This window comes from Vollenhovia emeryi, unplaced genomic scaffold (genome assembly GCF_000949405.1).
Source record: "Vollenhovia emeryi isolate VEMERY1.0 unplaced genomic scaffold, V.emery_V1.0 DF939152.1, whole genome shotgun sequence".
Taxonomy (NCBI): domain Eukaryota; kingdom Metazoa; phylum Arthropoda; class Insecta; order Hymenoptera; family Formicidae; genus Vollenhovia; species Vollenhovia emeryi.
The window spans coordinates 1,088,528-1,116,309 of record NW_011967214.1 but is presented as its reverse complement, the minus strand read 5'-3'; the positions used below and the strand labels follow the sequence as shown (position 1 = coordinate 1,116,309).

Below are 27,782 nucleotides of genomic sequence, written 5' to 3'. Positions count from 1 at the left end.
ATTCCGCGTTTAGATCCAATCTTCAGAGAATTGAAAACTACGAATAAAGGGATAAGGGGTAAACCATAAATCTGTTTCAAGAACGACAAACTGATGCACAGTATACACTGAAGGGAATTCAAAACTTAAAATCGCTCAGTTTCTGAACGAGGAGATTCAATTACATGACGCAATATTCGGCTTACCTGGATGGCGACGGTCTTCTGCAGGGTATCCATGGCGTTTTGGCAAGGAATCCTCGTGAGTTCCTCGTCCCGGATCGGACTGGGCTCGTCACCGAGCAGTGCCCGAACGCACTCCTGCGCCGAGTCGCAGATCGCCGTTAAATCGTAGCCACCTTCCAGGGCGAGGACGACCTTGCCATCCGCCAGATTAAGTAACTGTTGCGTCATCCTGCCGAAGCACGCCGGGCTGACTTTGTAGCCACCCAGTGGCGCCATGTGGCCCACAGCCGCGTCGAAGCCGGCCGAGACGATTACGATGTCCGGATCGAATGCCTTGGCGATCGGCATGACGATCGAGCGAAATGCCGCGAGATACTCCGCGTCGCCCATGGGCGGATTCAGGCCACCGGACCATGCCACGTTTACGTTGTAACCAAGGCCCTCGCCAACACCGCACTCAGTAGGCCCGCCAGTTCCGGGAAAGAAATTACCGTCGTCGTGTCTGTGTATCGACAAATACAGCACCCGCGGATCATCGTAAAACATCTGCTGAGTGCCGTTTCCATGATGAACGTCCTGAAGAACATACAAGATGCGCGATATAATACTTCATCATTCATGGCCTGTCCGGGCGTATATAGAATCTCAGTCCAATCTCTACAATTTCGATCTGTCATATCGCGTTGTTTATTTTCACGATGTAGAGCCGTTTAAATTAAAAATCACAGCAACATATTTTCGACGCAAAGAAATCATGCCGCGCGATAATAATGACTCTTACCCAATCTAAGATTAAAATTTTTCTAACGTCGAGTTTCTGTTGAAGTAGTCTCGCTGCGATCGCGACCGAGTTGAAGAAGCAGAAGCCCATGGCTTGGTTGGTCTCTGCGTGATGTCCGGGAGGCCTCACCACGGCGAAGCCGTTTTTAATATCACCCCGTGCCGCCTTGAACGCAAGCTCGACAACGCATCCTACTGCCATTCGGGCGGCAGGTGCGGTATTAAGCTCGTTCCACGTTGTGTCGGAATCGATGCCAACTCCGCCGCAGGGGAGCCGGACGAAATTCTTGATAGGCAACTGCGACAGCTTGGACATATCCAATTTCTGTCGATTCATCGGATTCGTTCCTGCGCACACCACGGGACTAGATTAATATCATTACTTGTTGGCACAATTATTCTACGGTTTAGCACTTAAGGGTCATTACAAAAAAAATTTTACAATTTACTTCTCTTTGTTTTACCGATAGTTTGTGAATTAACGTGTTCCTCGCATGACCGATTTTCGAGAACTTGCCGTTCGGATCGCGTGGGTCGCATGCGCCCGATATAAAATAAAGTGGAAAGAAGAAGACTCACCAAACAACAGTGCATGAGCCTCGCTATGGCACGTTTGGATCTCCTCGAGTGAGGCCTTGCGCGAGCGCACTCGGTCGCAACGTTGCAACAGGCCCGTCTCCGATAGCCTAGCCCACACGCTCTGTAATCGGCCACCGTGCTCAGGATGGCTTCTGACGGTATCCCCGCAGACACACGCGTGTTTCAACATTAATTGATCATAGGCTAATCCCGTGGTGGGCCGATGCGAAGAACTTCGCATGAAGATATCACTGCCGCTACCCTGAGGACCTTTAGAGACAAATGATTTCATGAGCCGAAAAAGTAGTCAACTTCTTTGAAAATTATTAGATTTACCCAAAGCTGAAAATAACAAAACCGGCAATTCTCTTTGCAATCTAACTAGAAGGAAACGTTCGATTGCCATACGGATTTCATACAATATTAGAGATAAATAAAAAATCTTTAGCGCCTCATACATATGTGAGAAAAGAAGGTTGAAATTTTACCTAGATGTACCAGAGGACTCGACAGTGCTCTCGAGAGCGGCCTGGCCGATTGAGTCCTACTTAAACCTCCGACGTAGGTGGTCGAGTCATTCGTCTGGGACGTGTGTCTCATCATGAGATCCCTCTGCTGTTGCAGGAACTGTTCGCGGTCTCTCTGCTGTTTCGAGATCTCGCTCTCCTCCGGATGGTCCTTCTTGCCCGTGAGATCTATCACCTCGGATTCCTCGGACTCTGGCGCCTCGTCCAGCTGATTGGCCTGGCCGCGCGAGCCCGCTCGCGTCAGAACGGTCTGACGGATCTGCTGTTTCAGATATATTTTGTGCTGTTGATCGTGCAACTGTTTCTCCGTTAGATGATACTCGTCGTAGTGAGAGGACGACGTCATCATACCGCCCTGCAGCATCGGATGACCCAGCGGCAGGGGTGCGGATTGGGTTCTACCTGGATGAGGGAAAAGAAAACGGTCGTATAAACGCTTGTGTCCCGACACGCTGCAGAGGAGTTACTGGACGACGCGTGCTATGTTTCGTGTAAGGACTGGTCCCTTGGGAAACTTTGGACGGCTGATCCCGGTAAGTTCAGCCTCGCTCCCTGGGTAAGAGTCACATTTCTCGGCGGAGACCATTGTCCATTGGAACAGGGCACGCGCACGGTAAGAACTTCTACGAAGACAAAGAGGGAACATACTACCTAAAGGCCGGTGATGACCAGCCTTTTGCAGTCTCGCGTGCGCCACTTGTGTGTCCGTGATCGGCACCGCGGCGTGATACACCGCTGCCGCCGCTGCCAGATGCTGCCTGTTGCCGCCCACCGTCCCGGACGGCGGCGCCGCCTGTTCCTGTAGATTCTGCATCTGCTTGTGGATGTACGTCGGCTCGCCCTCGATCACCGTCAGGGACGGATAAGACGGCAGGTTGCTGTGCAGCATCTGACCGGTGAGCGGCATGCCGAAGCGCGCCGTAAACGCGGCCCGCACTTCCGCTTCCGAGACCGGTGCCAATTTTGTCCCACTCTGCGAACAAAGGAACAGCTCACTGGTTAGCGAACGCGCGTCGATCAAACACTTGAAGATTCTAAAATTACCGATGTTATCTTATCGTTTTAACGATAAGTAACGACGCGAGGTACGGACTCTACTCAGAATTAATGTAATAAATAACTTGAGTGCCAAAAATATCCTATTATTTCTCGCGACGTTCGCTTTGCATAAATTCTTTATTTTATTCGGGATATCGGTCTTTTACCCTATTTTTTGTCTATGGATTTCATCACAAATTTAGTATTAAGAGTGCTATTATTGTTCGAAATGGCATTACACTCATCCCTCGATTTACCCTCAAAATACGATCTTGCGGATCTTGCGAAAGAGATCGGTTGATACGCAGTTTTTTATTAAAAGCGGGACAGCCTGTACTCAAACATACACGGAGAAAATTTTCTCCCAAGATTTATCCTGAAAATCATGTAGTCGTGGAACAATACATTTCGAAGAGCTATACGAGTTTTTTGAAATTTTACCACACAATTTGCTAAGTAAATAAAATATGGTAAAATTTCAGAAAACTCTCGTAAAGTTGTTTTACACGATTTCCAGGGTAAATTCTAAAAGAAACTGCTCTCCGTGCGTATTTCAGAGAAAATGATCAACCTTGAATTGTCGCGTTCGTAAAAGGGCGCATGTTGAAAGGAGGAGTCCTCGATGAAAAATCTACTCACCGAGGAGCTCGACGGTACGTGAGGTCTGCCCAACGAGATGTTAGGCATGGACGGCGAACTGAAGAGCGAAAGATCCGAGAGGCTGCCCTGTTGACTACTGCTGGTGAGACGTCCCCCATACGCCGGATTTTCACCCTCCTGCAACGAAACAGAGCGAGATGTCCCGCGGTGAATTTTCGCGGCGCGCAAGGAGGCAAAGCGTAAAACGGTACTGTCGATGCTTACCTCCTGTATCGCCGTGTTGCTGCCAGCGGTGGGACTGGCTTGAGAATTGTTCACGGTCGGTGGAGAGTTAGGCCCGGACTCGGGATTGCTGCCAGGGTCTGAAAAACGTACAATTAGTGCGTCGGGGCCGGGCGTGAGGGGCGCAGGGAGGAACAGTGTTCGTCGTCGCGCGATAGAACAATGTAACGCGGAACAAACGGATGATGATCGGGCCCGGAAATCGCACGCGAGATCGCTGGTCGCGAGGACGACGGACGTACTCGATGATGCACCGGAAACGAACCGACTTCTCCGCACCCGCCGGTGTGTGACGCGCGCGTGCAAGTTTCCACTGCGACGACCCATCGGGGAAACCGGTCCAAGACCGGCGTTCAAAGGCGTGTCCAAAAGCGGCCCTTTGGACGCCACCCGTTCCGTCGCGCTACTCGGGGGAGCCTCGTCAGCGGCGGCTCGCTCAAATGCTCCCGCGGACAGTTTTAGCGCTAATTTACATATGTTAATCAGAGAGTAGGCTCGCTCATGCCGTTACGGAAGAGTGAGTAGCAAACATCCAAAACTCAACAGTCGATTAATCGAACACTCGGGGTTGCGGTAAGAGATAGGGCAGAATGAAAGAAAGATATATGCTATAATGTTGGCGAGTGCTCGCGCGGAGAGGAAAGTGGAGAGAACTCTCGTTCTAGGATACTCTAGAGTAGTTCTCTTGAAAAGAGCTCGCGCACGCGCGTGTATATGTTTTTGAGTATGTGTGGGTGTGTGTGTGTGAGAGAGAGAAAGAGAGAAAGAGAGCAAGAGAGAGAGAGAGAGGGACATACTTGCTAATAACGACTTCCGCTTGAGGTGCGACGTCAGGCGGTCCTTCCGGCGTGTCGTCAGGGGTGAGTTTCTCGATGCCATGTTCCTCTCCAAGCGCTGTTTTAGTCGCACCTTCAGCAAGTTCGGCTCCGAGGCTGGCCAATTTTTTCAGCCGGTTGTTAGTTGGTCATTGTCATACCGCGGGGGGGGGGGGCGAGGGGGTGGGGCGGGGAGGAAAGGGGACGGAAGGCAAGAACGCGAAGCGGTACGAACCCCGGAGTCTCGCGTTCGCTCGCTCGTATTATCGATTTATCGGCGTTCGCGGTATCGCGGAAGAAGATCGCGAGCGGGATTCTATAGGACCTTCACGTGACACTCGCCTGGACGGAAGGGCGAATAATTAATGGCACGCGCGATTTACAGGTAAAGGGTAGAAGTCACCACGGCCAAGTGACCAAATGTCACTGTGTCGCGGCGATTAAATATGAAAAAATGACGTGGAGAATGAGCGATAATAAATTTAATAATGTTGACGTCACGTTTGCAAAAGTATTGTTTATTAATTCGTTTCTATTAAAACGGAAGTCAGGCCAAACAGTCTGTGACACATTGAGTTACTAGTTATTTCTGATCACGAGATACGTAGAGGAAAGTCCACCTATTAGGTTTCTAATATATGAGACAGCAGGTTTTCAGCACCCGCATTCAATAAAAAATCTCTTTTTGCAACGATCACACAACGTAACGGTGAATTTTCCACTAAACAGACTGCGCTCCAAGGGCAATAAATTCGTAGTGGAATCAACCGATGATGCCTATTAATTTAACAGAAGCCCCGCTATCCCATATTAGGATCCTATCTCATAATAGGGGACTGTCCTCTACATTCTTCCCTCCTCCTTCTCTGTAATCTAGAGAAGAGTATTTTCGATACTCTCTGACTCCTCGATTATCCGAACGAAGCTCTCATGTGAGATAATGAGGACGGAAGTTTTTTTGCACGGCAAAATTACGCAAGGCTTCAACTTGTGCTGAACGATAAGAGAAGCGATCTAATTTTAGGGTTGCACAATTAAAATAGAAAGTAAAAAAATGTCTAAAATTGTTATTATTCTTGCAAATACTGAAACTTTTGTATGTAATTACAGAGATATATATAAAATTACACGTGTGTAAAATGAAAATGCCAATACGGTGCCGGCAAAGTGTGAGAAATTAAAAAATATTTCAAACACTGTTCAAAAGTCCGTTTCATGCCTTATTTAATATTTTTTCTTAATTTGAAAATTAAGGCATTGTATTTAGGTCGGTTGTAGTTGGCGTTGTTCAATTTTAAGAAAACGAATTACGAGCAATGAATAAGATAATAAAGACACAATCGGTGATCTTGAACTTTTGACCAGCAGTATGCAGGATACGAAAAAAATCAGTAATTTTATTTTTATCTATCATTATATATTATCGCTACACTTCTCATACAAAAAAGTTTTCCGTTGAAGAATATTAAAGTACGAACCAGTAAATTTTTTGTTTCTCTTTTAAGTTCAATCCTTTGTTCGTTGTATCGAAAAGTTCGAAAAATTCTTCGCAGATCAAGGCTGTGCCTAAATTTCCAGTTTCTCATAAAACTGTTTTCAGTAATCGTCAAAATTTAGGGCGATTCCGTATAAAAAATAAATCGAATATGTAGAATAAAATGTTTTCTGCGACGCTAAACGGTAACTTTTGAGGGGACAAGCCGTATCGCTTCCTCGCCATGTTGCAAGTGTTTTTTTCCATGTTTACGGACATACACTGCACACGTTAGCACCTTTTTCATAAATAAACGTGTATCGGTTAAGATAATACGTTACTTAGCGATACGTTACTCGCTGGCCAACTGGCCAATATAAATTACAAGCTGCAGACATTAAAGTGAGCCAGCGAGCTTATTACTCAATTCCTTTTTTATTTTCATTAAAGCCAGACAGACGTAAAGTGTCACGTGAAGAAGGGACAGATATTCGCAGAGACTAATTGGAGATTCGCCTATAATTAATTTGGAGATGAAACGCGACGTGTCGATTTGCCAATTGCATGGCATTGTCCGCGGATAATCCGAGCGAACGAATCTTGTCGAGGAAAATCATCGCCTTTCTTTATATTCTCGGATAAAATCATGATGAAAGAAAGCAAACATCGCGTCGACGCGTAAGCTGTTTTTCTGGGACTCAACTCGTTTCTCGAACATCGAAACACCATGCTTTAGTAGACATTCTATTGGCACACAAACTACCTGTACGAAATATGCATGAGTTAATTGGCACATCTCGGAGCAATTACCTGTCTTCCTGAGCGGGAAATCGTCGCCGAACTTCTGGAGCAACTGCGGCATTTGATATGGATGGGCCGCATTCGTGGTGCTCGATGATTCCGATTGCGGTTGCAGCCTGAGGGAAAGTAAAACCGTGCTGATAAATACTGATTGATCAGTTTGACGAATAAAATTATAGTTATTTTCTTGCATCCAGATTTTTGCCTGCTTTCTGACGTACGATTTCTTAGTTTAAAGTAATATAACGTTTGCAACGTCATTATAATGTAAGTACATAATAATGTACAAATTTTATATGATGTACTGAATGAGTTGTTGAAACAATATTAAAATTTTGAATTTATTTACCGAACTAAATACTATTCTCAAAAGCATCTTCTCTTCGCCAGTGAATAATCGAATGGAAATAAAATTGTTATTCGACCCAGCTGACTATGAAATTTCCTTTATTTTAAAAACCACGTTTCGTCCATGGGTCTCGAGCGTTTTCAAGTTTACAAATTTGATATGGTTACGCCATTCGTATAAAAATGAAATGTAAAATACAACAAATAAATCGTTGATTGATCAATAAGTAGATGGAATAAGTGCTTACACGGATTATACATGTAATAAAATTGCAGTTATAATTCGCTTTACGTGCTTAGATATTGATGGCGATCAAGCTTGTAAACTTGAAAAGAACTTGTGGCCAAAACGTCCTTTTGAAAATAAAGGAAATTTCATAGTCAGTTGCGTCGAATAACAATTTGATTTCCGCTAAATATTATCATCTAATTTGCATACGACTTGTGGTATTATTTTCCCAAACTGGAGACAATACGATTTCTCGAGAACTTGGGTGAAAAAAAATATACCTTTCGAGTATCGCGTGCACATGTTTAAGACGAAGTTATCATTGGCAGAGACAAGGAAATAATGTCGAGAGCACATTGGCGGTTGCTAAATGGATAACTGGGCCAGGTTGTGCTATTACCGTTACTTCGTCGGCGGCGGAGAAGGCTAGCGACGACAATCGCGACGACCCATTAGAACCGAAATGACGTGCAAATTTCGATTTGACGCGTCCTACAGACGGATGCTCCGTCTGATCGGAGCATCGAGAACAATGCAACTTGTTTTAACTTCAGTTATCGAAAGTGGAACGATATAAGGAGCGTTCTATTTCGACTTGCTCGCGCTCGAAGAGTGTCTTTTTCCGTCTCGCTCAGATTTACGAGGATTTCCTCAAAATGTACCAGAGTTCCATCATTTCGTTCCGCTCCACCTCTCGCGTATTCTTTAATCGTGCCATCTTACCACCTGTATCCTGGCGTGCCGGGTACTGCTCCGTTCGCCGCGGCAGCCGCCTCTCTCTGCTTCTTGTTCACCAGGAAAGTCTGTAATCGTAAGCGCCTCGTAAACAGAGAATTATAGGATTCGCGTTAAATTCAGAACGCGTGTCGCTCGCACGCCAATTCGTTACATCGATTCTGACTGAACGGACTCGTAAACGGCTGACTAACATTGCTTCCTCGATTAATCGAAGCTTCTTTTCAACACGAATCGAGTGCCACTTTACAGAAAAATGAGAAATGAAAGCTCATAAAATTTGCCCGACCAACTTGTCCATGCGCTTTTCTTTATTTTCGACCATCGAGCGTTACTTATAAAAGTTATAAACCAATACTTCGTGATTAATAACGCTCAATATGTGAGACTCAAGAGGCAATCCCTCGCTATTCCCTCGTGGCTGAGAAATGCTAGAAATTTCTATTTCGCGTCCAACGGCAGAGGAAGAGATCGAGACTTACGTGAAGACGTTCCTTGACTTCTGTGGACGCGTTCGCGCTGTGATCGTGCTTGTCCTTCTTTCTGAGGGCCTCGAGCCTTTCCTTCTCTCGCCTCTGCTCCTCCATCTGCTTCTGCTGCTCCCAGAGCTGCGGCAGAGATAAACTTTTAGAAACTCATTTTTTTCTCCCGTGGACTCTTTCATCCCGAGATCATTATGGGATGCAAACAGGGATGAAATCGGAAAGAACATTCGCCGATAACCGGCCTCCTGATTATACCTCGATCGAAATTAGAGTCCGAGGACAAGGGTCTGCGCGTGTTACAGGAGATATTAGGAATAGGAATAAATATTAAATTTGCTTAAAGCCAGTGCTGGAACATAAATATTTTGGATTACGACTGTGCGACACAATTCCTACATTTATTAATTTTATTCTTTTTCATACGCGCTATATTTAATCTTTCTTTCCTTTCTCTTTTAACATTTCATATTTATTCCCGATATTTCCTCCGTTGTGCGCAGAGCCTAACGTAATTGCGACGGTGCTCGCAAGGGCAGTATTTATTCAGATCCGATCCCCCCCCCCCGCCCCTCGGAAGCTACGTTTTAATTTGTTTAATCCGGTAACTGCGCGCGTAACTCACACAGCTCGAACAATCATCGTCTGTAAATGACGCAAACCGTGTCCCCCGAGTTATTATCGGCGGCTTTAGCTCGATTACGAGACGCCACGCACAGCTGCTGCATCAATGGCCATGGGATTCAACAATGGTAATTTTCCATACGTTATCTCGCACCCGCTTTCCTCGCATGGAAGATACCGCGTTTTCAAAGTTCACGCCCGGAACCTCGTGCAACGAAACCGACTACCGGCAATATATAGTATATTCCATAACTGTTTCTCCCTCCGATCCACATGCTGAGCGAGATTTTCAATTTGCTGCCATAAAACTCAACTTTCCAGAAATAACAAGACGAAAAAGAGTCACACGTGCGGTTTCAATTTAACTTCTGTAGGGACGCGCCATTCGCGAGAATTACAAGAGATGAGAACGCACTGAGAGACATTTTCGTTCGCAACGAAATACAAGAATACAATAAAGCAAAAACGAAGTACGAAGACAGCTTCATCGAATTCAGAACAAGAAAAAGAAGGGTCAGTGAAGATTATTGGCGATATTATTCGCATTGCTCCGAGATGTATCAATGGATATCACGGGGAAAATACGAGCGCGGGCAGAGGCCTTTGTTTAATTGCAAATCATCAAGGAAGAAAACAATGAAAATTGAGACGTGACGTTAGGGTGTAAAATACACCCCGCGCGAGTAATTACGTAAAAATGGAAAAAAAGAGGCACGCAAGTAACGTCAAGCTAATCTAATCGCGCATCACATAATCTTTCCCGCACGATAAACACTTTCCCTTTCTCTCTCGCACGTCCCCTCTCTTTTCTCCCCCTTCCTCCTCCCCCCGTCTCTGCCTCGCCCCCCTCCTTTCTCGTATTCGTGCACGCATACCAGGCTCGTCGTATGGAACAACAGTCGCGAGAATAAAATATTTATTAATAGTCGCCGCCGAATAATAACACATTGGCGTCAATAAAAATCGCGTCTTACTTCCGCGAAAAGTTACCCTCCACCTCCCCCGTCTTTCGGGTCTCGCGATATTCCCGCTGCGGAAAACGAAAAGTCGCGTTCCCGGAGTTCATCGACATCGAGCCACGCGACCGTGGGCTCTATTACTCTCCGCTCTGGCATCGCTCTCGTTCGCGGCGCGTCTCGTTATTCGCCAATTAATATCCGCTACGCACGTGGAACGCTCGCCGTCTCTAACGAGGACGGCCGCTCTCCTCCGCGCGGAATCGCTTTCTCGCCCTCGTGTTCTCGTATCATCGATTTCAGCCGGTACGCTGTTATTAAATCTCTAAAGTGGGTAAATGAACGGTTGAGCAAGACCACTTCGTCCCCGATCTCATCTTTTGTCATGTATACTTTTAACGCGAGTCACAATTTTATGTGTAAAATGTATGCACGTAATTTGCATTAAACGCGATGAAGAATATATGCGTGCTATTCAATATTAAATATGCAGGGTGTTGTGTAATACCCGCCTCACCTCTTATTTGCGGATAGAGCGGACTAGACCGAGTCGAAAAGTCCTCTGCCATTTTGCAATTTTCGAAATAGTTTACGAGCTATTAATTATAAAAAATCGCTGTCTTAGCCCGGCCTACCGCCCAATTATTACACGTAATCGTTGCCGTGTGTCATAAACAACTCCCCGCGCGTCTAGCAACGCCAATCGCGGGACGGCCGGATCACGTCGCGCGCTTGGATTGGGCGGTAGGCCGGGCTAAGACAGCGACCTTTAATAATTAATAACTCGTTAACCATTGCGAAAATTGCAAAATGCTACGGGACTTTTCAACTCAGTCTAATCCGCTCTATCCGTAAATAAGAGGTGAGGCGGATATTACACAACACCCTGTATACGCAATAAAAGGTTCGATGTAACAACAGTGACATAGCAGAATGGCTTAATAGGAAAGTCAATCTTAATATCGAGAGAAGACTGCAGTATTCCAGTCCTGCAGTTTTAGTCTTTCGAAAAATAACTTTACTATTTTGTACGTCATGACAGATTTCACATTTGTGAATAATAGACGTTAAATGATACGTTTGTTCCATTATTCAACCAACATAACTTGTTACAGCACAGAAATAAAAAACCTCTTTGGCTCTTACGAGGGATTTTTGCCTACTCGACTTTACGAATGCGTGTGAATGCGATAGAAGCAAGACGTAAATCTTTCTCCGAGCGATTCCGTAATTTTTATCTGCATAAATTGTGCATAGAGCTTTATTCTAATGCATTGTTCGTAAATTTATTACCAGGAAGGAAATTACTTCACTCTCGATTACATATTGGCTGAATGCGTAACGGCAGAATTCTTTTTCACCGTTGGACGCAGTGCAATTGATACCGTTGCGTTTAACATTTTCCGTCGACCTTGTCGTTAGTGATTGTGCAGTGCTGCGAGAATCACGCCTCGTCCGCTTATGGCCCGTGTCCGCGAACTTGGTCCAAGTTCTAGCATCGTGGACGCAGGACTTTAGTCACGAGGCTCGGCAACGTGGCCGAAAGAAAACGCCGTGATCGCGACGGCTAATAAAGTACGGTGCGCCAACAAAGCAACTCGGAACGGCTCGCCCGTTGTGTACGGTCGCACAATCAGCGCGCGCAATCCACCTGCGAGACCAGGAACACCTGTGCACACCTGTTAACACCTCTTGCGCTTCAAACACCGCGAGGCGGAAGTGACGTCGGCACGCGCCACAGGTGCACCGTTGTGTGTTTACGTATCTCGGCTGCCGAAAATAGCGTAGACATTACGAGAGATCGACCAAAGTGCGAGCGAGTGAGTCAACACTTCCGCGCGCGCGACGGGGCCCACTTCGGGATCCGGAGGGTATTCGAAGAGGAGAAAAAGGAAACGTTGGGACGAGAGTAAAACCGAGAGAGTGTCTCGTCTGTAAATTCGTTCAGAAGAAGTTTCGATTTTACTCGGAGATCGAGACGGAATTTGTGCGCTGAGTTTCACTCGAATTCGTTCTCACTCGATTTTGAATTTGAAACGTCCAGTTCTATGTATGCGACAGACAGTAAAGAGAGCACGTGCTATTTTAGGAAAAAAATTTACGATTACGTTATATACAGATTGCTTGCGAATATAAAAATAAATGAGAAATACTAAGGCCCGATTTCACCAACGTCGCTTAACTTTAATCTTAGTTTAATTCGTGTTTGCCTCTTTCTAAAGCAAGAGTTGGAAAGAGACGAAAAACGAACCAAACTGAGCTTAAAGTTAAGCGACGTTTGGTGAAACCGGGCCTAAGCTTCGTAGTATAATGTATTGTCCTTTTTGTGCCAAAGCCATGTGCGAATTTTCATGAAATAGTTAAATTTAAGCCTGGAGTAAAAACTGGAAGTCAATTTTTACCTCAGACTTGAATTTAATTATTTAACTATTTTATTATTTTGTGAAGATTTGCGCATTCACGGTCTTGGCATAAAAGGGATCGTGTGCTTTAAAGATTTCGTATATGTAAAATAAATATGGTAATTGTTAAATCTTCACGCGATGCAATCTTTATACGCCCTTTCTCTTGCAGATTTCATTGGAAGAATCCAACTATTATTAATGACCTCGCAGTTATCGCATATCTTTCAAAGTTATAATCTTTGGATGCTAGATTTTCGACTGACGAGAGAAATTGCAATTCTTAATATTTCAGTGCGCCACGTGATAAAAGTTACAAACAATATATTGTTAATTCTACAATAAATTCTCTACGTGTTCGAATTAAAAATAGAAACGTTTGAATAAAACCTTAAAAGAGATTTCGTAGTAGCTCATACGGTTACATTTCTATACATTTTACGTGGAAACGAGGATGACAGCAAACGACAGCAAAGCAGACCCACATTTTCCCTGATTAAAAATAATAAAAGTCTAACAAAGGAGGAACGTTTCTCTTAAAAGGCGCGTGACAACATATTGAATGTTTGATGAAATAATTGGAAATGGAAACTGATAGAATTACTAAAAGATCCGCGTAATAAGATTCGCTCGCTCAGTTCATATACTATTCCAAACCTCCAAGTTTCTAATGCACAACTACTAACGGATATTAACAATGGACGGATGTTTACTCGGCCAATTTTCATCTACTCGGATTCTAATTGGACCGAGCCTTATTCACAATGCGTAACAACAATGCAGTTGCGTACGTGAGAAACTGACAAGATTAACTCCAAGTCGCATTATTCGAAAACAAGTTTCACGCGTGTGTCTATTTTAATTTATTATACCTCGTTTCGTCCATGAATAGTAATTTTCTATAACGAATATACGCGATGTTACATGTGCGAGATTATACGACGCGACGAATCCATGCATAATGAACGATTAACGAGCTTCACGGCGTATACGCGCTATACGATGCGGAAAGATTATCGATTTGCAGAGCTCTCGGTACACGCGCGAAAAAAATATTTAACGCAAACGAACATCTTGACAGAGATAAGATATTTCAACATCATTGAGAGAACGCGCGCTTAGGAAAGTTTACAAAAAGGCTCTTGCATTCATAAATTTACGACTCGAAATTCAACAGGGACCCGACTCAGGAGATTTCTACGATTCGATATTAAGACATATCCTGCCTTCGCGAGAGAAATTTAACACCCTTCGGCGAATGTCTTTCGGTTCGTCGCACGCGCGCGGTTTGCTTTCATCCTTTGGAAAAATCGTTGTCCCCGTTTCTATTATATGCAAAACGATAGACAGTTATTCTGGACTGCCATCAATTCTCGATTGTTGTGTCCGGTGTCAAAATGCACTCGCGTCACAGCTGGCAATTAAAATGTACTGTGATTTCAGGAAGGAGGGAGAGGGAGAGGAGAGGGAGAGAGAGAGAGAGGGAGGGAGAGCCTAGCCAGCCGAGGATCGCAGGATTTCACGGTGACGCGAAGCGACGCGGCACGGCGCGATGCAGGCCAGTTTATTTTCACGATCAACCGTTATTGTTATTATCGCCTTCGTGACGCACGTTACGCGCTTCGCCGACAATGAGAGGAATATTCCGCTGGACTTTCGACTAGAGAGAAATAGAGAGAAGCGGAAAGAGAATGGGCGAAAAAGAAAAGAGGGGAGAGGAGAGAACAAGGAAGGGAGAAAGAGAGATGGGGAGGAAGGGGAGGGGTGAGGGAGAGAAAGAGAGAGAGAGAGAGAGAGAGAGAGAGAGAGAGAGAGAGAGAGAGAGAGACGCACGAGATATTGCTAAAGAATCGCTAAGAACAATGACAGGGATGAGAGGCAAGCGTCGGGTAAAAAAAGAGAGAGAAAAGATTCCCTCTCTATTACGGGCAAATAATGAGTAAAACAAGCTGTCGTATTCTGTTGCCGCGAGCATTACAGCGAGTAGTGATCGTCACTCGAAGAGCGATCGTCTGAATCCTAAGATAAAACCGTGATGGCAGGGCGGCACAGTGCGCGGGGTAGGCGACGTATCAGCGAGTGATCGGTTAAAAAATATCGACTCGCGATTCATCTTCTCGTTACATTACAGATTACGCGGAGGAGGTAATAATGATGACCTACGACGGAGAGCCGATTGTCCGAACAATCCGAAGAGGTTCTTCTCTACACTGGGGGTTCACAAGGCGACCGTCCAGAGTAATAATCAGGGGTGGTCTATCCTCGGGGAGGTAGGCATAACTAATGCGCGTCACGTAATGACTTTCGGGTGAGGAGACGAGGCCAGATTCGAATCTGGGACCTTTTCCTTGTGACTGCTCTTCCTGCTACTCAGACCCTCTTTGCCTGCCTATTCTATTGCACCGAATAAAACAAGGAACAACGCGACTCTAAAACAATGTTTGGTTTCACCCAGTTGTTTAGCAGACCATATGCAGACGCATTGCTCTAATGAACCGAAAATCTGGGTCGAATCTTCCCGAAAATTATAGGTTTTTGCCTGTTGTGAATTCGGTTGCTTGCACTGAGTTCGCAAGACTTGTTTGCAGCCAATTCTTATATTTAAGGATCATCTTAAAGTTATCATTTTTAAACAAAGGTATTTTGCTCTTATACGATTTTCAAAGATCAGTCCCCCCGATCATTATAAACATTTTAATGGAATCTCTTGACAATAAAAAAAGAGGTCGGACTTCTATTCTACGGGCATTTTTATAAAGAGGATAACTATGAAATATAATCGGCGTGTAAGTATAAAGATATTAATGAGATTAGTCTTACCTTTAGTTGATGCATCTGGTGCTCGTGCATTTCAGTCAGTTGTCGTTCCTGGGCATGGTATTGCTGCCGGAGTATCTGCTGTTGAAGCTGATGGTGCTGCTGTAGCTGGAAACAGATCCAGATATCTCAAGGGTAATGCAACATCTTTAGCTGAAAACTAGAATAATCAAAAGGTATCTAAGGGTAGGGTAACCAGTTTTCGCAAGCGAAATATAATCGACAAGTCACGCACACATCTCTTCCTTCAACTGAAATCGTCACTGAAACCATTCCTGTCCGCGACATATTTTTATCTATCCTGCAGTATAATTTATAGTAGGCACTTATTTTTTTTTCGATTCGCCCACGGTGAAGAATAAAGGAGAGTTCGATAAAAAAAAAGGGAACAAATGGAGATGCAGATTTATGCACAGAGCTTTTCAATATGTCTCTGAATAAAAGCTTTTGTCGCGCACGTCGAGTGGAAATGCGAAAGTACGCGTAGCGCTGCCGGTGCCAGCGCAAAGTTTCACGCCAGCATGGCGCGCATCCGACACGTTTAATCCAATTCACCGTGTCTCTCGAATGTTTTTCGTTTGTCGTTCGTCGCGCACGTGGGCGACTTCGAGTCGCCTTTTCTCAGAAGGAAATGCGTGGGCTGCTGACACAGAGACAGAGACCAAAGCGATTTTGCCCAATTGGTTACGTCCGCGAACAAACGGACACGCTGTCACGCGATTCCCGTGCACGCGTTGCACCTTTTGCGAGCAGGCATCAAAAATCGAATGCGATACCGCGTCCGACTTGAAACAGGAGTTGCGTCGGTCACAAGTTTTATAATTAACCGGACAAGATTCTAAAACTTGGTCGGTTACAGGCGAGACAGGATTCTCGATTAACATTCCCTGAATTGGGACCTACGTGTAACTCCCGTCTTTTAAAAGTTAGAATAGAAGGGAACGAAGGGTCCAATGCCCCCATGACCTCAACACAAAATTTGTGAGAGCAGATCTTTAATCATTCTTCTTGATCGGCCATTCGGAGGCGACGATGTTGATGGTAACGTAAATCGTTGAACTTAAAAGTCAACGCGTATAATTTTCAAAATCATTAAACCGAACTCACTTTAAAGTAATATTCTCAAATACAACGCGCGAGAAAGATTTGCAAATACGAAACATTCGAGTCTCTCACCGTTAATGCGACATGAACTAATGAATTTAATATCAGATCGTCGATCAGACTGACAGTTGAACATCACTTTGTCACTATCTGTCGCCGTCATCAATTCTACATATTAATTAAAGCTCGTCGATCCTGAAATTTTCAAATGGATTACAATATATTACCGAGGACTATCAACAAATTATATTGAAGTATTGAATTAACCGGCTCGAGAAGGGAAGAACTATGAGATGAATTTCACCGAACAATGCAGAGCGAGGATCCTCGCATTTCTTATGCCTCCGAGCGAGGGCCCGAGCGAGGTCCCGAGCGAGGGTCCGAGCGAGGGTCCGATCTCAGGATGGAAAGGCGCTCTTCGGATTACGGTGCTTGCAGTTACGGTAGGCTTCGGGATTTATGTCTTGTTGTTCAAAAAGAAGGATTCATCTAGCGGTAGGTGGAGCTTTCGAACTCGAAGGGCTCCAATCGAGCGGACCTTAGGGACAACAAGAGGGACTCCAATCGAGCAGACCTTACGCACAACAAGAGGGACTCCAATCGAGCAGACCTTACGCACAACAAGAGGGACTCAAATCGAGCCAGACGACATTTCGAGAGACACATTTACCGAAATAAAAGAGCTCAGGTACAAATTATTTTCGAGAGAGAAGCGCGCCACCTCGACGCGTTTCCTATCGTTTTAAATTAAATATAATCTTTTCACGAGAAGTCTCCAAATGATGTGTGCCGATCACATCTGGACAATGTTATGCAAAAGTGCACATTTTACCGAAGCTAAACGCAAGAATGTTGAATCTTACTTTAACGCATAAATTCATGTTTGCTACAATTCGCTTTATTTAACAATATCTTTCCTTTTTAACACGCCAGTTAATTTATTTCCGCTTAATGTAATATTTACTTCGTGTCCACTACACTCGTGGATATTTATGCTGGCTATTGGCCCAGATGAAATAATATATTACAACTTACATTTTGCAATCCTCGGGACGAAAGCAACGTGTAAAATATACATATGTGTGCGCTATTGTTTTCTTGGCAGCGACGACAGATCCATAGTGACATACAACGGTGAGATTTGCCCGATTTGCTTGGGAGTACCGAAGATCGGCGTGAGAGCTCCCTGCGGTCATTCGCTGTGTGCGGAATGCCTGGCGAATTATTGCGATGTTAGAATCACACCTGCGCCACCACCCTGCCCATTATGCAGAGCGCCGTTAAATTCAGTGGCCCTGACCTGCGACTTTGTTAGTATAATACATGTCACTTCCACTAGTTTCGCCAATGAGAGCGATAGCGAGTCCTACTGGCCGAAATGTACAAAATGCAAAAATAAGAGATAAGCAAAGGAGGAAGTGTAGACAGTATTCCCCCAATAGAGAAAAGTTTGCCTTATTAAGGTCTGTGTCCACGATGCCAGTACTTGGTCCAAGTTCTAACATCGTGGACACAGGGCTTTATTCTATAGAGTTTCGCCCTAACTGATAGCTATAGGCACGATGGCCAAGAGAGTGGTGCTTTTTTATTTTTACATTTATTTTCGAGTATTCCTCATCTTCTCTTTACGCTTCAAAACTACGCGAAAATATTTATACACAAAAGAACTGTGTTACGTTGATTTGATTACAGGCCATCCTCGGTTCCAAAATGCTAGACCCGAACACCGTTATGGTGGTGCAAGACTGGATACGCGAGTACAATAATCATCAAGGCATAGTGACGTCGGTACGGCCGTTTCTGACGACGCGACTTGCTCTTTTCTTTAATATCTTGACTCTCTTTCTGATTGTCGGATTGATCGCCGCGAGACTTCAGGTTTTTGCGGAAATATAAATTTTTTAATTCTTACTACAAAAAGGTATTAGTGTAGTCAGCAATAAAGAAGGAAACACGCGTTTGTCGTTACACGTCTTTTTCGAAGTAACGAATAATAGTATACGCTTCGAAAAATATTTACCGCCGTTTAGTGTCTAAGAGTAAGAAACAAAAAAAAACGAGAGAAATAATAAGGCACACGAGGCATGATAACGATGGCACTAATATCCGATTCGACGTATACAGATAATGTCTTGGGAGAACTGAACGTCGGTCGCTTAAATTACCGATATCGATAATTGTGTTAATTATGTGAGCCTAGTTCAAGAGCCAAGGTTAGTTACAAGGCGAGCGAATCTAAATTATCGGTACGCCTCAGATTGTTACCGTTGGTTTGCATAATTCTTGAAATTATATTACACTGCTAAGTATACGTCAATATTAAAAAATGTCCTCTATTCTTTTTTAATTATTCATCGCATTTTTTTCTCGTTTTCAGAGAAAGCTTTAGGCAAATTCTTCTGAAGGGAACAATCACTTGTGAATCATGCAAAAGCTAAATTCTCCAATTAGTACGTAACATTTTTTTAAATCACTGTAATCACGAGACACGGTAGAGTCTCGCGCCAAGTGTGTATTTCGTGAGGGAATAATTGATTTGTCGGTGAAGTCGATACGCCGATGAATCGACCCGAACAAGATGGCAAATTAAGCAAATTTTTTGATCGCTTTTCTCCGACCTGCTTTACTTATCTAAATGTACGATGTAAATATAAAAATTGATATAAAATGTGTATAAACGAGTTTGTATGTCTTTCGCGTACTGTCCACGAATAGTACGTAATTTTAATGAAATCATACAGTACACAACGCAAATATAAACATCACAATATTTGCATTTTGTCTCTATTTCGTAACAAAAATTTTGTAAAATCAGATAATGCAACATCAAGATAATATTTTATAACGGTACGTTCTTAACTTTCAATATTAAAACTTGAGCTTTGGAAGTTCTAACAGCAATGCAGAGAAGTGATCGTTTGCGGATGCCGATCGTCACGGAAATACCGATTGACATTTTCGTAATCTATTTTCCGAAAGGACCGCGCAATTTTCTTCAAGTTTTATCTTTTAGATAATTAAAACTAACTTTTAATTTGTGAGTTAGCCCAAAAATTGTAATCTGGACTTTCTAACAAATAATGTAACCATAACTGCACGCTTTTCGTGTAATATACGTATGATAATTACAGAATAAAAATATCCGTAAAAGCAATAAAATTACCAAGCACGTGCAGGCTCGTGTATGCAAACACACACAATAGTTTACTGAACTCGGCTAGTTAACAATTATAATAGCTGACTTAGATTATACTTTGTTATAGATGTGGAGGCATTAAATCCACGTGTACAAATATTAGCAACAAAATCAATATCGTGAACTCTATAAATGTTCATCGAATAACGGTGCGACACGAGGCGCAAATGGCGCGTTAGATTAATTCGCGTCGCCGCATATCAATAGTATTGTGAATTCTGTCGCGGAAATACTCGGCGATAAAGTAATCGCGCCGTTCGAGCGGCGCGTGGGCAATCGAATTCTATTCGCCGAACGAGCGCATTACGGCGTGGTTCGAGATTTTCGCCGGAGAACGATCGCGACATCCAACTGACACCCGTGACGGAAGATCGAAGTCAAATGCGCCGGCGCACGTAATTTTGATAACAAGTTTCCCGAAAGGAAACTCACGCCAGGAAGGTTCGAATTGATTATTCATTATTTTACCATTCGAATTTATTTCTATTAAATTAATCGAACGACAAAGGCTTTTATAGCTACCGAAAAAGACTATTTTAACTGTGAATTTATTATGAAATCTACCATCGCAATAAACTGTTAAAATAATACGTGCGCAGCATATGGTGTTGCTGCATTTTAACTTCTGGCAATACTTTTTACCATGGGGTGAGAGGGGAGAGAGAGAGAGAGAGAGAGAGAGAGAGAGAGAGAAGCTGTTATTTTCATCGATCTGATCAATGAAGTGAAATGCTTTTCCGTCATGCTCGCTTATCAGAAAGTAAGCGAGAAAAATGACATCGAAAAATCGAAAAAAAAAAACTCTTACACATGTATTTATTTCGTATAAAACAGTAAAAGATCGTGACGACTTCGTTGAGAGGAAGGGTGTGCCGTTAAAACTAAATATATTCAACTAATGCTAAATTAACGCTACGCTAATTGTGCAATGTTTATTCCCACTTTGCGCTTACATTTACGAGAGCTGTCCGTTTTCACTTTCAGACGGCGCTCGAATCGCAACGGAATACCGCAGCTGCGGAATATCGCGTATAAGGGATAAATTTACTTTCCGGCGGGTTCTCCGCAGCATTAAACCTGGCCTTCGCGGAAATATCGACGTCCTTGAACTTAATTGCGATGTAACTAAAGCGCGCGCGATCGATCGAATTCAATCGAAACTCAGCTCGGCCGGCTGGTAATCTGAACTTCGCTATGTGTTCCGAGTAAATTTCTGTGATAGCTACACAGCCGTCGCTGTAATTCGTTTCAACGATACTCGCGAGGGAGGCACGGAATGCACGATACCTAGCTACTTAAGAACACGTCGTAATTTCGTTCACTTTTAGCCGAACAAAAATTCCAGCCTCTTTCTGCCGTTCTAAATTATACCGAGAAGAATATTCAAATGCCTCGTCTGTCTCGGCTGCTTTTACCACGAGGAATTTGTATTATCCATGTGTTTCTATGCTAATATAACTCCTTTTACATACGGAGTACAGGTGTACCGCAAAACGTTTCCCGATCACGTCTGAACACAGTCGCAGATTAAAAAATGTAAATATAATAATAACTACAAAAATATGTTGATTTCAAAACGAAACTGATATCACAGCAATACTGTCTGAAGTTCTCGGAGTGAAATTATCGCCGTTAAGGGGAATATTCACTCTGTTGGAGTGAATATTTACTCCATAGACATAGTAAATATAGACTGGAGCGTCCCATTGAATAAGCAGAAGCTTGCGAAGAGAGAGAGAGACAGAGAAGATTTAAGAAGACTTCCTTTCTCTGTCTCGCCATCTTTTCTTTTACGATGGTGTAAGACAGAGAAAGAAAGTCTTCTTAAATCTTCTCTCGCTCTCTTCACAAGCTTAAGCCAACGGCACACGATACTATTTTTCCTACCGGATTGCTTGCGAGAACCAATAAGGGTGCAGAGTTTTGGATCAGGTGACTTGAGGCTAAATCCTGATTGGCTCTCGTAAGCAATCCAGTAGAAAAAATAGTATCGCGTGCCGTTGGCTTTAGTCAATGGGACGCTCAGTCTGTATTTACTATGTCTATTATTTACTTCAACGAATATCTCACTTCATGGCAGTATTTTCACTCGAAAAATTTTAGAGTACCTCGCAAGAGACAGAGCGTACTTTCGTAGAAAAATTATCTCGCTTCCACGCGACGTGCAATATTCTGTTTGTCGTCAAATTGTTCACGAGGGATAAACAGCTGAGGGCATTGCGGTACACAGATTTGCGGTATTGCTAGGCATTCTAGGCCTCTTTTCGGTATTAGTGGGAGTTATTTGGAATTGCTGGAGTGTTACAAAGAATATAAAAGATAAAAAAGATAAAACAAGATAAAGTAATGCCCGTTTCATTTTATCTTGTTTTATCTTTACTGTCAAATTATTATGCATTAGTACACGGAAAAAAGAGTGGTGTTGTATCAACAAGATCAGTGTAATTGAAATAAAATCGTTGAAACAACATCAGTATTAAAAAATGAAAAACATCGGATTGTTGTCTTAATAATCTGGATATCGAGTTCAATGCTTAAAATTAAAATCCATAGCAAATACAATTGAGTGAAGTATGTATGTGGCAGCCCGTGACGTTAACGTTTAAGGTGGCTCCTGCCTAAACCGACCAAAAGTTAAAAAAAAAATAGAAATCTGAGTGTATTGTAGTTGTAAATTTTATCTATCAGTACGCGAAATTTCAGACCCGGTCGCTGATGAAATTAAATAAAGAAAACATGTTAAAGTTGTATCTTTTAACATTCTAGCAAATACCAAGTAACAGTTGCATAACACGAATATTATAATTTTCTACTCAACAAGATAAATGTAATATAACACCCGTGTTATATTACATTGTAATATAACACTCATGTTATATTACATTTCCATTGTTAAATAGGAAATTATAATATTGATATTGTGTAACTACAGGGTTGGGAAGTAACTCGTTACTTGTAAAGATGTTACTGTTACAGTTACTTTTTTTTGGGTAACTCTAACTTAACTTCGTTACTTTCTCTCCATCTGTAACTTAACTCAGTTACATTAATAGTTACTTTATATATTTTTTAAACCTCTACAGATCGCATTAGGTCTTGCATTTGCACATAAACACTTTTATCGACACTTAATATAATTCAAACGCAGATATTTTTATTTTCATTGCAAGAAGGTAACTGCAAAACGATTCGTTACTTTTCGAGTAACTGTAACGCGTTACTTTTCAGAATTGGTAACTTGTAACTGTAACTAGGTACATCTTTAGCGAAAAAAGCTGTAACTGTAACTGGATACTTTTATAAAGTAACTTTCCCAACCCTGTGTAACTATTACTTGGTGTTCACTGGGACGGGGGTTATGGGCCGATCGCTCGCAGAAGCACTTTGAGGGTTAATATTATTTTATAGAAAAAGTAGATCTTAACAAAAAACGAGATAAAAATAATAAATGTCACAAGGATTCAAATGTGCTACAAAGTATGTGAGGTCACCGACCTCTGCAAGCAAATGCATATTAGTAAAGTCAAAAGATACAATGTTTTGAGGAAATTTGACAGCTCTTTGAGACTTGACGACATCGCTTATTTTTAAATATGTTTTTAAATGTGCATATATAACCTAGCATATATATCAATGCATTTGATCAATAATGCATTAAGTGATATTTTTTTTATGAAAACAGTCTTATAAATTTATAAAAATCAAAGGGGCCCCACCAAAGCACCCATACTAACCGCTCCTTCGTGCAGGAGCCACCTTAATTCAAGCCACTTCATTTTGCTTAATTCAACAGCATTATTTTCCGTGTAGGCATTGGTGTAGGTACATGAGTTTGGTCTGCGGTTTACCTCTGACTGAAAAAAAAATTCGCTACCGTAGCTCATCATAATTTGCTAAAAATATTGTAAATTTCTAAGGCACAACAAACGATTTGCTGTTGCATCTAATAGGCACAGTAGCAAAATATTTAGCCGTCGCAGCTGAATATTAACAGCTGTCCATATTTTACAACTTTGGCTACCACAGGCAGGTTTTAGCTACATTTTGCGCTCTGCGAGCGTTCGCCTTGCCGACGTTTCGCGAGTTCCCCGCGAGTCACGCGGGGAATCCGACGATTTCGTCGGGGAAACGTCGACAGGGTGTCCAGCAAACTCAATGAACAAAATTCCCTGACTTTCTCAGGTTTTCCAGGAGCTGGAATTAATTTTTCCCTGACCGTTTAGTGTAACTATTTTCAAGATGCATAATTTGCGTACATTTGTATGGTAAATCAAGTAAATGTTAAATGACAAAGTCCTTGAAATATCTTTCTCGGGAAACGGAAGTCCGGGATTTAAAAAGACAAAAATTTAAATTAAAGCAAACACCATCTATGTATAATAACACGACGATGAAAATATAAATTACCGACCACGCTTATAAATAAATTGATGTTTAGCAAAACAGAAAACTAGTGTACCGAGAGCCAAAGAAAAGTTTATTTTCTAAAAACTTTAAATTATTCAGAAAAAAGTGTGAAACGATGTAAAAAAAATCCAGATAAATCGTAAAATTTCCAGATTTCTCAAATTCCCTGACAATTCCCGACTTTCCAGATTACCCTGACCACTGGACACCCTGGTAGATTAGCGCACAACCTTTGGCGTGTGTCGTACTTACCTCCAATTACATATGACGTTACATTTACGCCAAAGCTTGTGCGCTATCTACGTTTACGCTTGCGTCTTTGTCGTAAGCTATTGCGTTGCCTTGATCTCCGACCCTAGCATTCGGTATGAAATCGCCTTGCGCGCTGGTGAAATTCGGTTGTACGTTACCTCGAGTAGCTTCTGCTGCAGCGCGTGGTTGTGCAGGACGCCGGGTTCGGTGGCTGCCGCGTGATAAGCGCCGGAAGTCAGGGTGGCAGTGGCCGCGCCTCCTCCGCCGCCGGCGCCCAAATCCCGCGGTCGCGGCATCGGCGAGCCCGGCGTGTCCCTGGCCATCTCTACGCACATGTAACAACAACAATACACATCCGATAACATGCCTCGGTGGGCGCCGCCACCGCCGTGCCGCTGGTGGTCGATCGTCCCGTGATGCTGATGCGCACCGATGATCTTTACGCCCGAGCTTTCCGCGCGCGGATACCGATCGAACGCGCTCGCCCGCTGCGCGTAAACCCTCATAGTTTCGTTTCTGGCTACCCTCGATCCCGACTTCCACGGCGACACGATTGCACCTTTTCGCACGGCAAATTAACCTCGGACCGAATTCTCACGACGATTCCGACGACCGGCTGATCGAAATACGCGAACGGTAACCCGTCTCAATCGAGATTGGGAGTCGTAACAACTGGTATTGAACTCGGTCTCGCTTAGGAGGCAACTCTCTCGTCGCACTCCTCCCGCTGAAAAGTCACTCGCGCTCTCACTTACTGACGTCCCGGTAATCGCTATCTCTTTCATCGGCGCACACGACACAATAGGAAAAAAAAAATGCACTTCCTGTCACCCAAGATCCTATACTTATCGGCGCCAGATCGAGATCGCGGGGAATCACGGCTACTCGCGTCTAATCGAAGTGCGAGTTATCGAACGAGAAGATCGCGCGCGATAATCCGCGACTCCTCGTCCTATCCGTTTCAAGCGTCCCACCGCGACGTTCGCGACGTTTGCAAAACGTCGTCAGGGTAGGAGATGTCGGGCAGGACGGAGGATCCTCGTGCGCCAGCGTCGGGACAAGCTCAGGTTCCTCTTCTCAAGTCGTGCGCTCACGGACTGCGGGTTTCTCGGAAACGCGGCGAACGCACACCTCGCGTGCGGTGCCCCGGCGCCGTTTTCTCTATTTCTTTCTCGTGGCGTGGTCGGCAGGTTAATTTCGGAACGGCCCGGCGGAGTCGTGGGAAGAAGACGCGTCCCGCGAGAACCTGGGGGCCCCTTCCTCTCTTCCCGGGTCCTCACGTCGCGTCCGGCTCGCGACGCCCGAACGAGGGCGGCGGGAGGGGCAGCGCGTTCTCCCTTCCGTTCTCCAGCGCGACGTCCCGCCGACGTCGCGGGGAGGAAATCAGGGAGGAATCGGCGGGCGCGACGGCGCGTGTCGCCGCGGCGATGTTTATCGCCTCGACACTCGCTCGTGGCGCGATAGCGCGGCTATTTTTAGCGCCTGTTACGCGCGACGCACGCGTACGCGCAAAACGCACGAGCGCGCGGCCGCTTATCGCTCGCTCGCTTCTTTCGTCTCCTTTCCTCTTCCTCGCGCCTGGTCGCGCACCTCTTCCAACGTTTACGTCCAGGTACGCGGGGTCCTCGAGCACTCGCAACCTCGGCGGAGAGAAACACGCGCGCACACACACACTCACTCTCTCTCTCTCTCCCGCGGAAAACTTTATCCAAGCTCCGTCACGTCGCCGAATGCGGTCCGAAAAGACGGCGGGGTTTCGCTCGGGGTGACTTCTCCGCGAACGATTTACGAAATTCCGGCGAGTCCAGGTTCCGGTTCTCGCGGCCGAAAGCTACGGGCTCTCACTTGGATCACTCGCGCGCCTAATCTGAAGCGACGCTTCATCATCGTCCCCATCGCGAAGGCGCGAGAGCCTTCCGGAGTGTCCCCACTCGCGGCGGGGAGACACTTTTGACAGGTGGGATATCCGTGTCGCGATCCCCGCGATCCGGCGATCTGACACGGCGTTTTCTCACGTCCCGCGATCCCGGCCGCGCGAACGTGCGCGCGTGCGCGCGCGCGCGCAGGAAACGACGGCGGCGAGACGCGAGGAGGAGAGGAGAAGGCTTTATATACGCCGCTCGGCTCTCGGCAAAAGCAACGGTCAGCGCTAAATTTAGCTCGCGCTGGAAGCGATTACGCGAGCCTGGGAGCGAAGATGAGGTGAGACAAGGCGGGAGGGAAGGAGGGGAGAGACCGCGACGCGAGAGCGGAAAGGGGAGCGAGCGGGGAGAGGCGTAAAATCGCCCGCTCGGTAGACGGATCGCGACTGAACGGTCGCGACCGCGAGCGGCCCTGATAATTCCTCGTCATTCGCGAGACGGGAGGAGATGGTGCGGCGCGGCGTGGCGAGGCGCATCGGAGCGGGGAATCGCGGATGTTGGCCAATCGTCAAGTGACTCGCTCCTGCTCGCTCGTTGACGTGTTGTTCACTCGACTCGGGGGGGAAACCTGTCGCGAGCAGCGCGCAAATTGAGAACAAAATAGAAAAATTCTGTCAAGTGCACTCGTATTTGGCAACACGTTTGACTTTGCCGCCGAGCGTACGCGATCGGCGCGCGCGCGCGAGTGACGATGAACGAGAGAGGTTTTCATGGCAATTTCGAGCTTCCGTATTTTTTTGGGACTCGTCGGGACCCTCCATTCAGCCCTCGACTCGTGGAAGGCCTGTGTCCACGACGCTAGAACTTTGTCCAAGTTTCTAGCTTCGGGAAATGTGTGGCCAATCAACTTGCAGCTATACCGTACGAGCTGCGAGTTGATTGGCTACACATTTCTCGGAACGTGGACCCAATCATCGTGGACACAGGGCTTTTAGAAAACTTCCCAATTTCTTTCTCCCTTTTGTCTAAGCTATCTACTATACAGGGTGTTATGTAATACCCGCATCAACGCTTATTGTGGGATAGAGTGGACTAGACTAAGTCGAAAAGTCCTCTACCATTTTGCAATTTTCGCAAAAGTCAGCGAGTTATTAATTATTAAAAATCGCTGTCTTAGGCCGGCCCACTGCCCAATGTGCAACTCTCTGCGCGCCTAGTAACGATCGATCGATCTCGCCGCACGTTTGAATTGGGCAGTGGGCCGGCCTAAAACAGCGATTTTTAATAATTAATAACTCGCTGACTTTT

General features: G+C 44.6%; 2 protein-coding genes across 12 annotated transcripts in view; one reads left to right on the top strand and one right to left on the bottom strand.

Annotated features, from left to right (window-relative positions):
- The window catches only part of LOC105565451 (histone deacetylase 4), a 145,665-nt gene that overhangs the window by 5,507 nt on the left and 112,376 nt on the right, over positions 1-27,782 (bottom strand). For 2 of the 10 annotated variants that reach the window (XM_012018671.1, XM_012018672.1), the window contains 14 exons: positions 24,771-24,937; positions 23,688-23,807; positions 15,657-15,755; positions 8,855-8,980; positions 8,361-8,440; positions 7,070-7,176; positions 4,768-4,902; positions 3,953-4,050; positions 3,728-3,865; positions 2,699-3,023; positions 2,012-2,452; positions 1,524-1,793; positions 946-1,292; positions 186-740 (listed from right to left, as the gene is read on the bottom strand). In XM_012018671.1, coding sequence (XP_011874061.1) covers positions 186-740; positions 946-1,292; positions 1,524-1,793; positions 2,012-2,452; positions 2,699-3,023; positions 3,728-3,865; positions 3,953-4,050; positions 4,768-4,902; positions 7,070-7,176; positions 8,361-8,440; positions 8,855-8,980; positions 15,657-15,755; positions 23,688-23,807; positions 24,771-24,937 — 3,008 coding nt within the window. Of the gene's footprint in view, positions 1-185; positions 741-945; positions 1,293-1,523; positions 1,794-2,011; positions 2,453-2,698; positions 3,024-3,727; positions 3,866-3,952; positions 4,051-4,767; positions 4,903-7,069; positions 7,177-8,360; positions 8,441-8,854; positions 8,981-15,656; positions 15,762-23,669; positions 23,808-24,770; positions 27,414-27,782 lie in introns of those variants that run through there. The other 8 variants (XM_012018670.1, XM_012018674.1, XM_012018676.1 and 5 more) reach the window with 8 other exon arrangements.
- LOC105565450 lies at positions 14,647-21,646 on the top strand. 2 transcript variants are annotated; one of them, XM_012018668.1, is made up of 6 exons: positions 14,647-14,896; positions 14,968-15,106; positions 15,692-17,445; positions 17,863-18,067; positions 18,450-18,545; positions 18,882-21,646. In XM_012018668.1, exons 3-6 carry the CDS (start codon positions 17,051-17,053, stop codon positions 18,900-18,902), a joined length of 717 nt encoding a protein of 238 aa, XP_011874058.1. In that variant the 5' UTR covers positions 14,647-14,896; positions 14,968-15,106; positions 15,692-17,050; the 3' UTR covers positions 18,903-21,646. The 2 variants fall into 2 exon arrangements, with proteins under 2 accessions (XP_011874058.1, XP_011874057.1); XM_012018667.1 differs by having other exon boundaries at positions 18,450-21,646.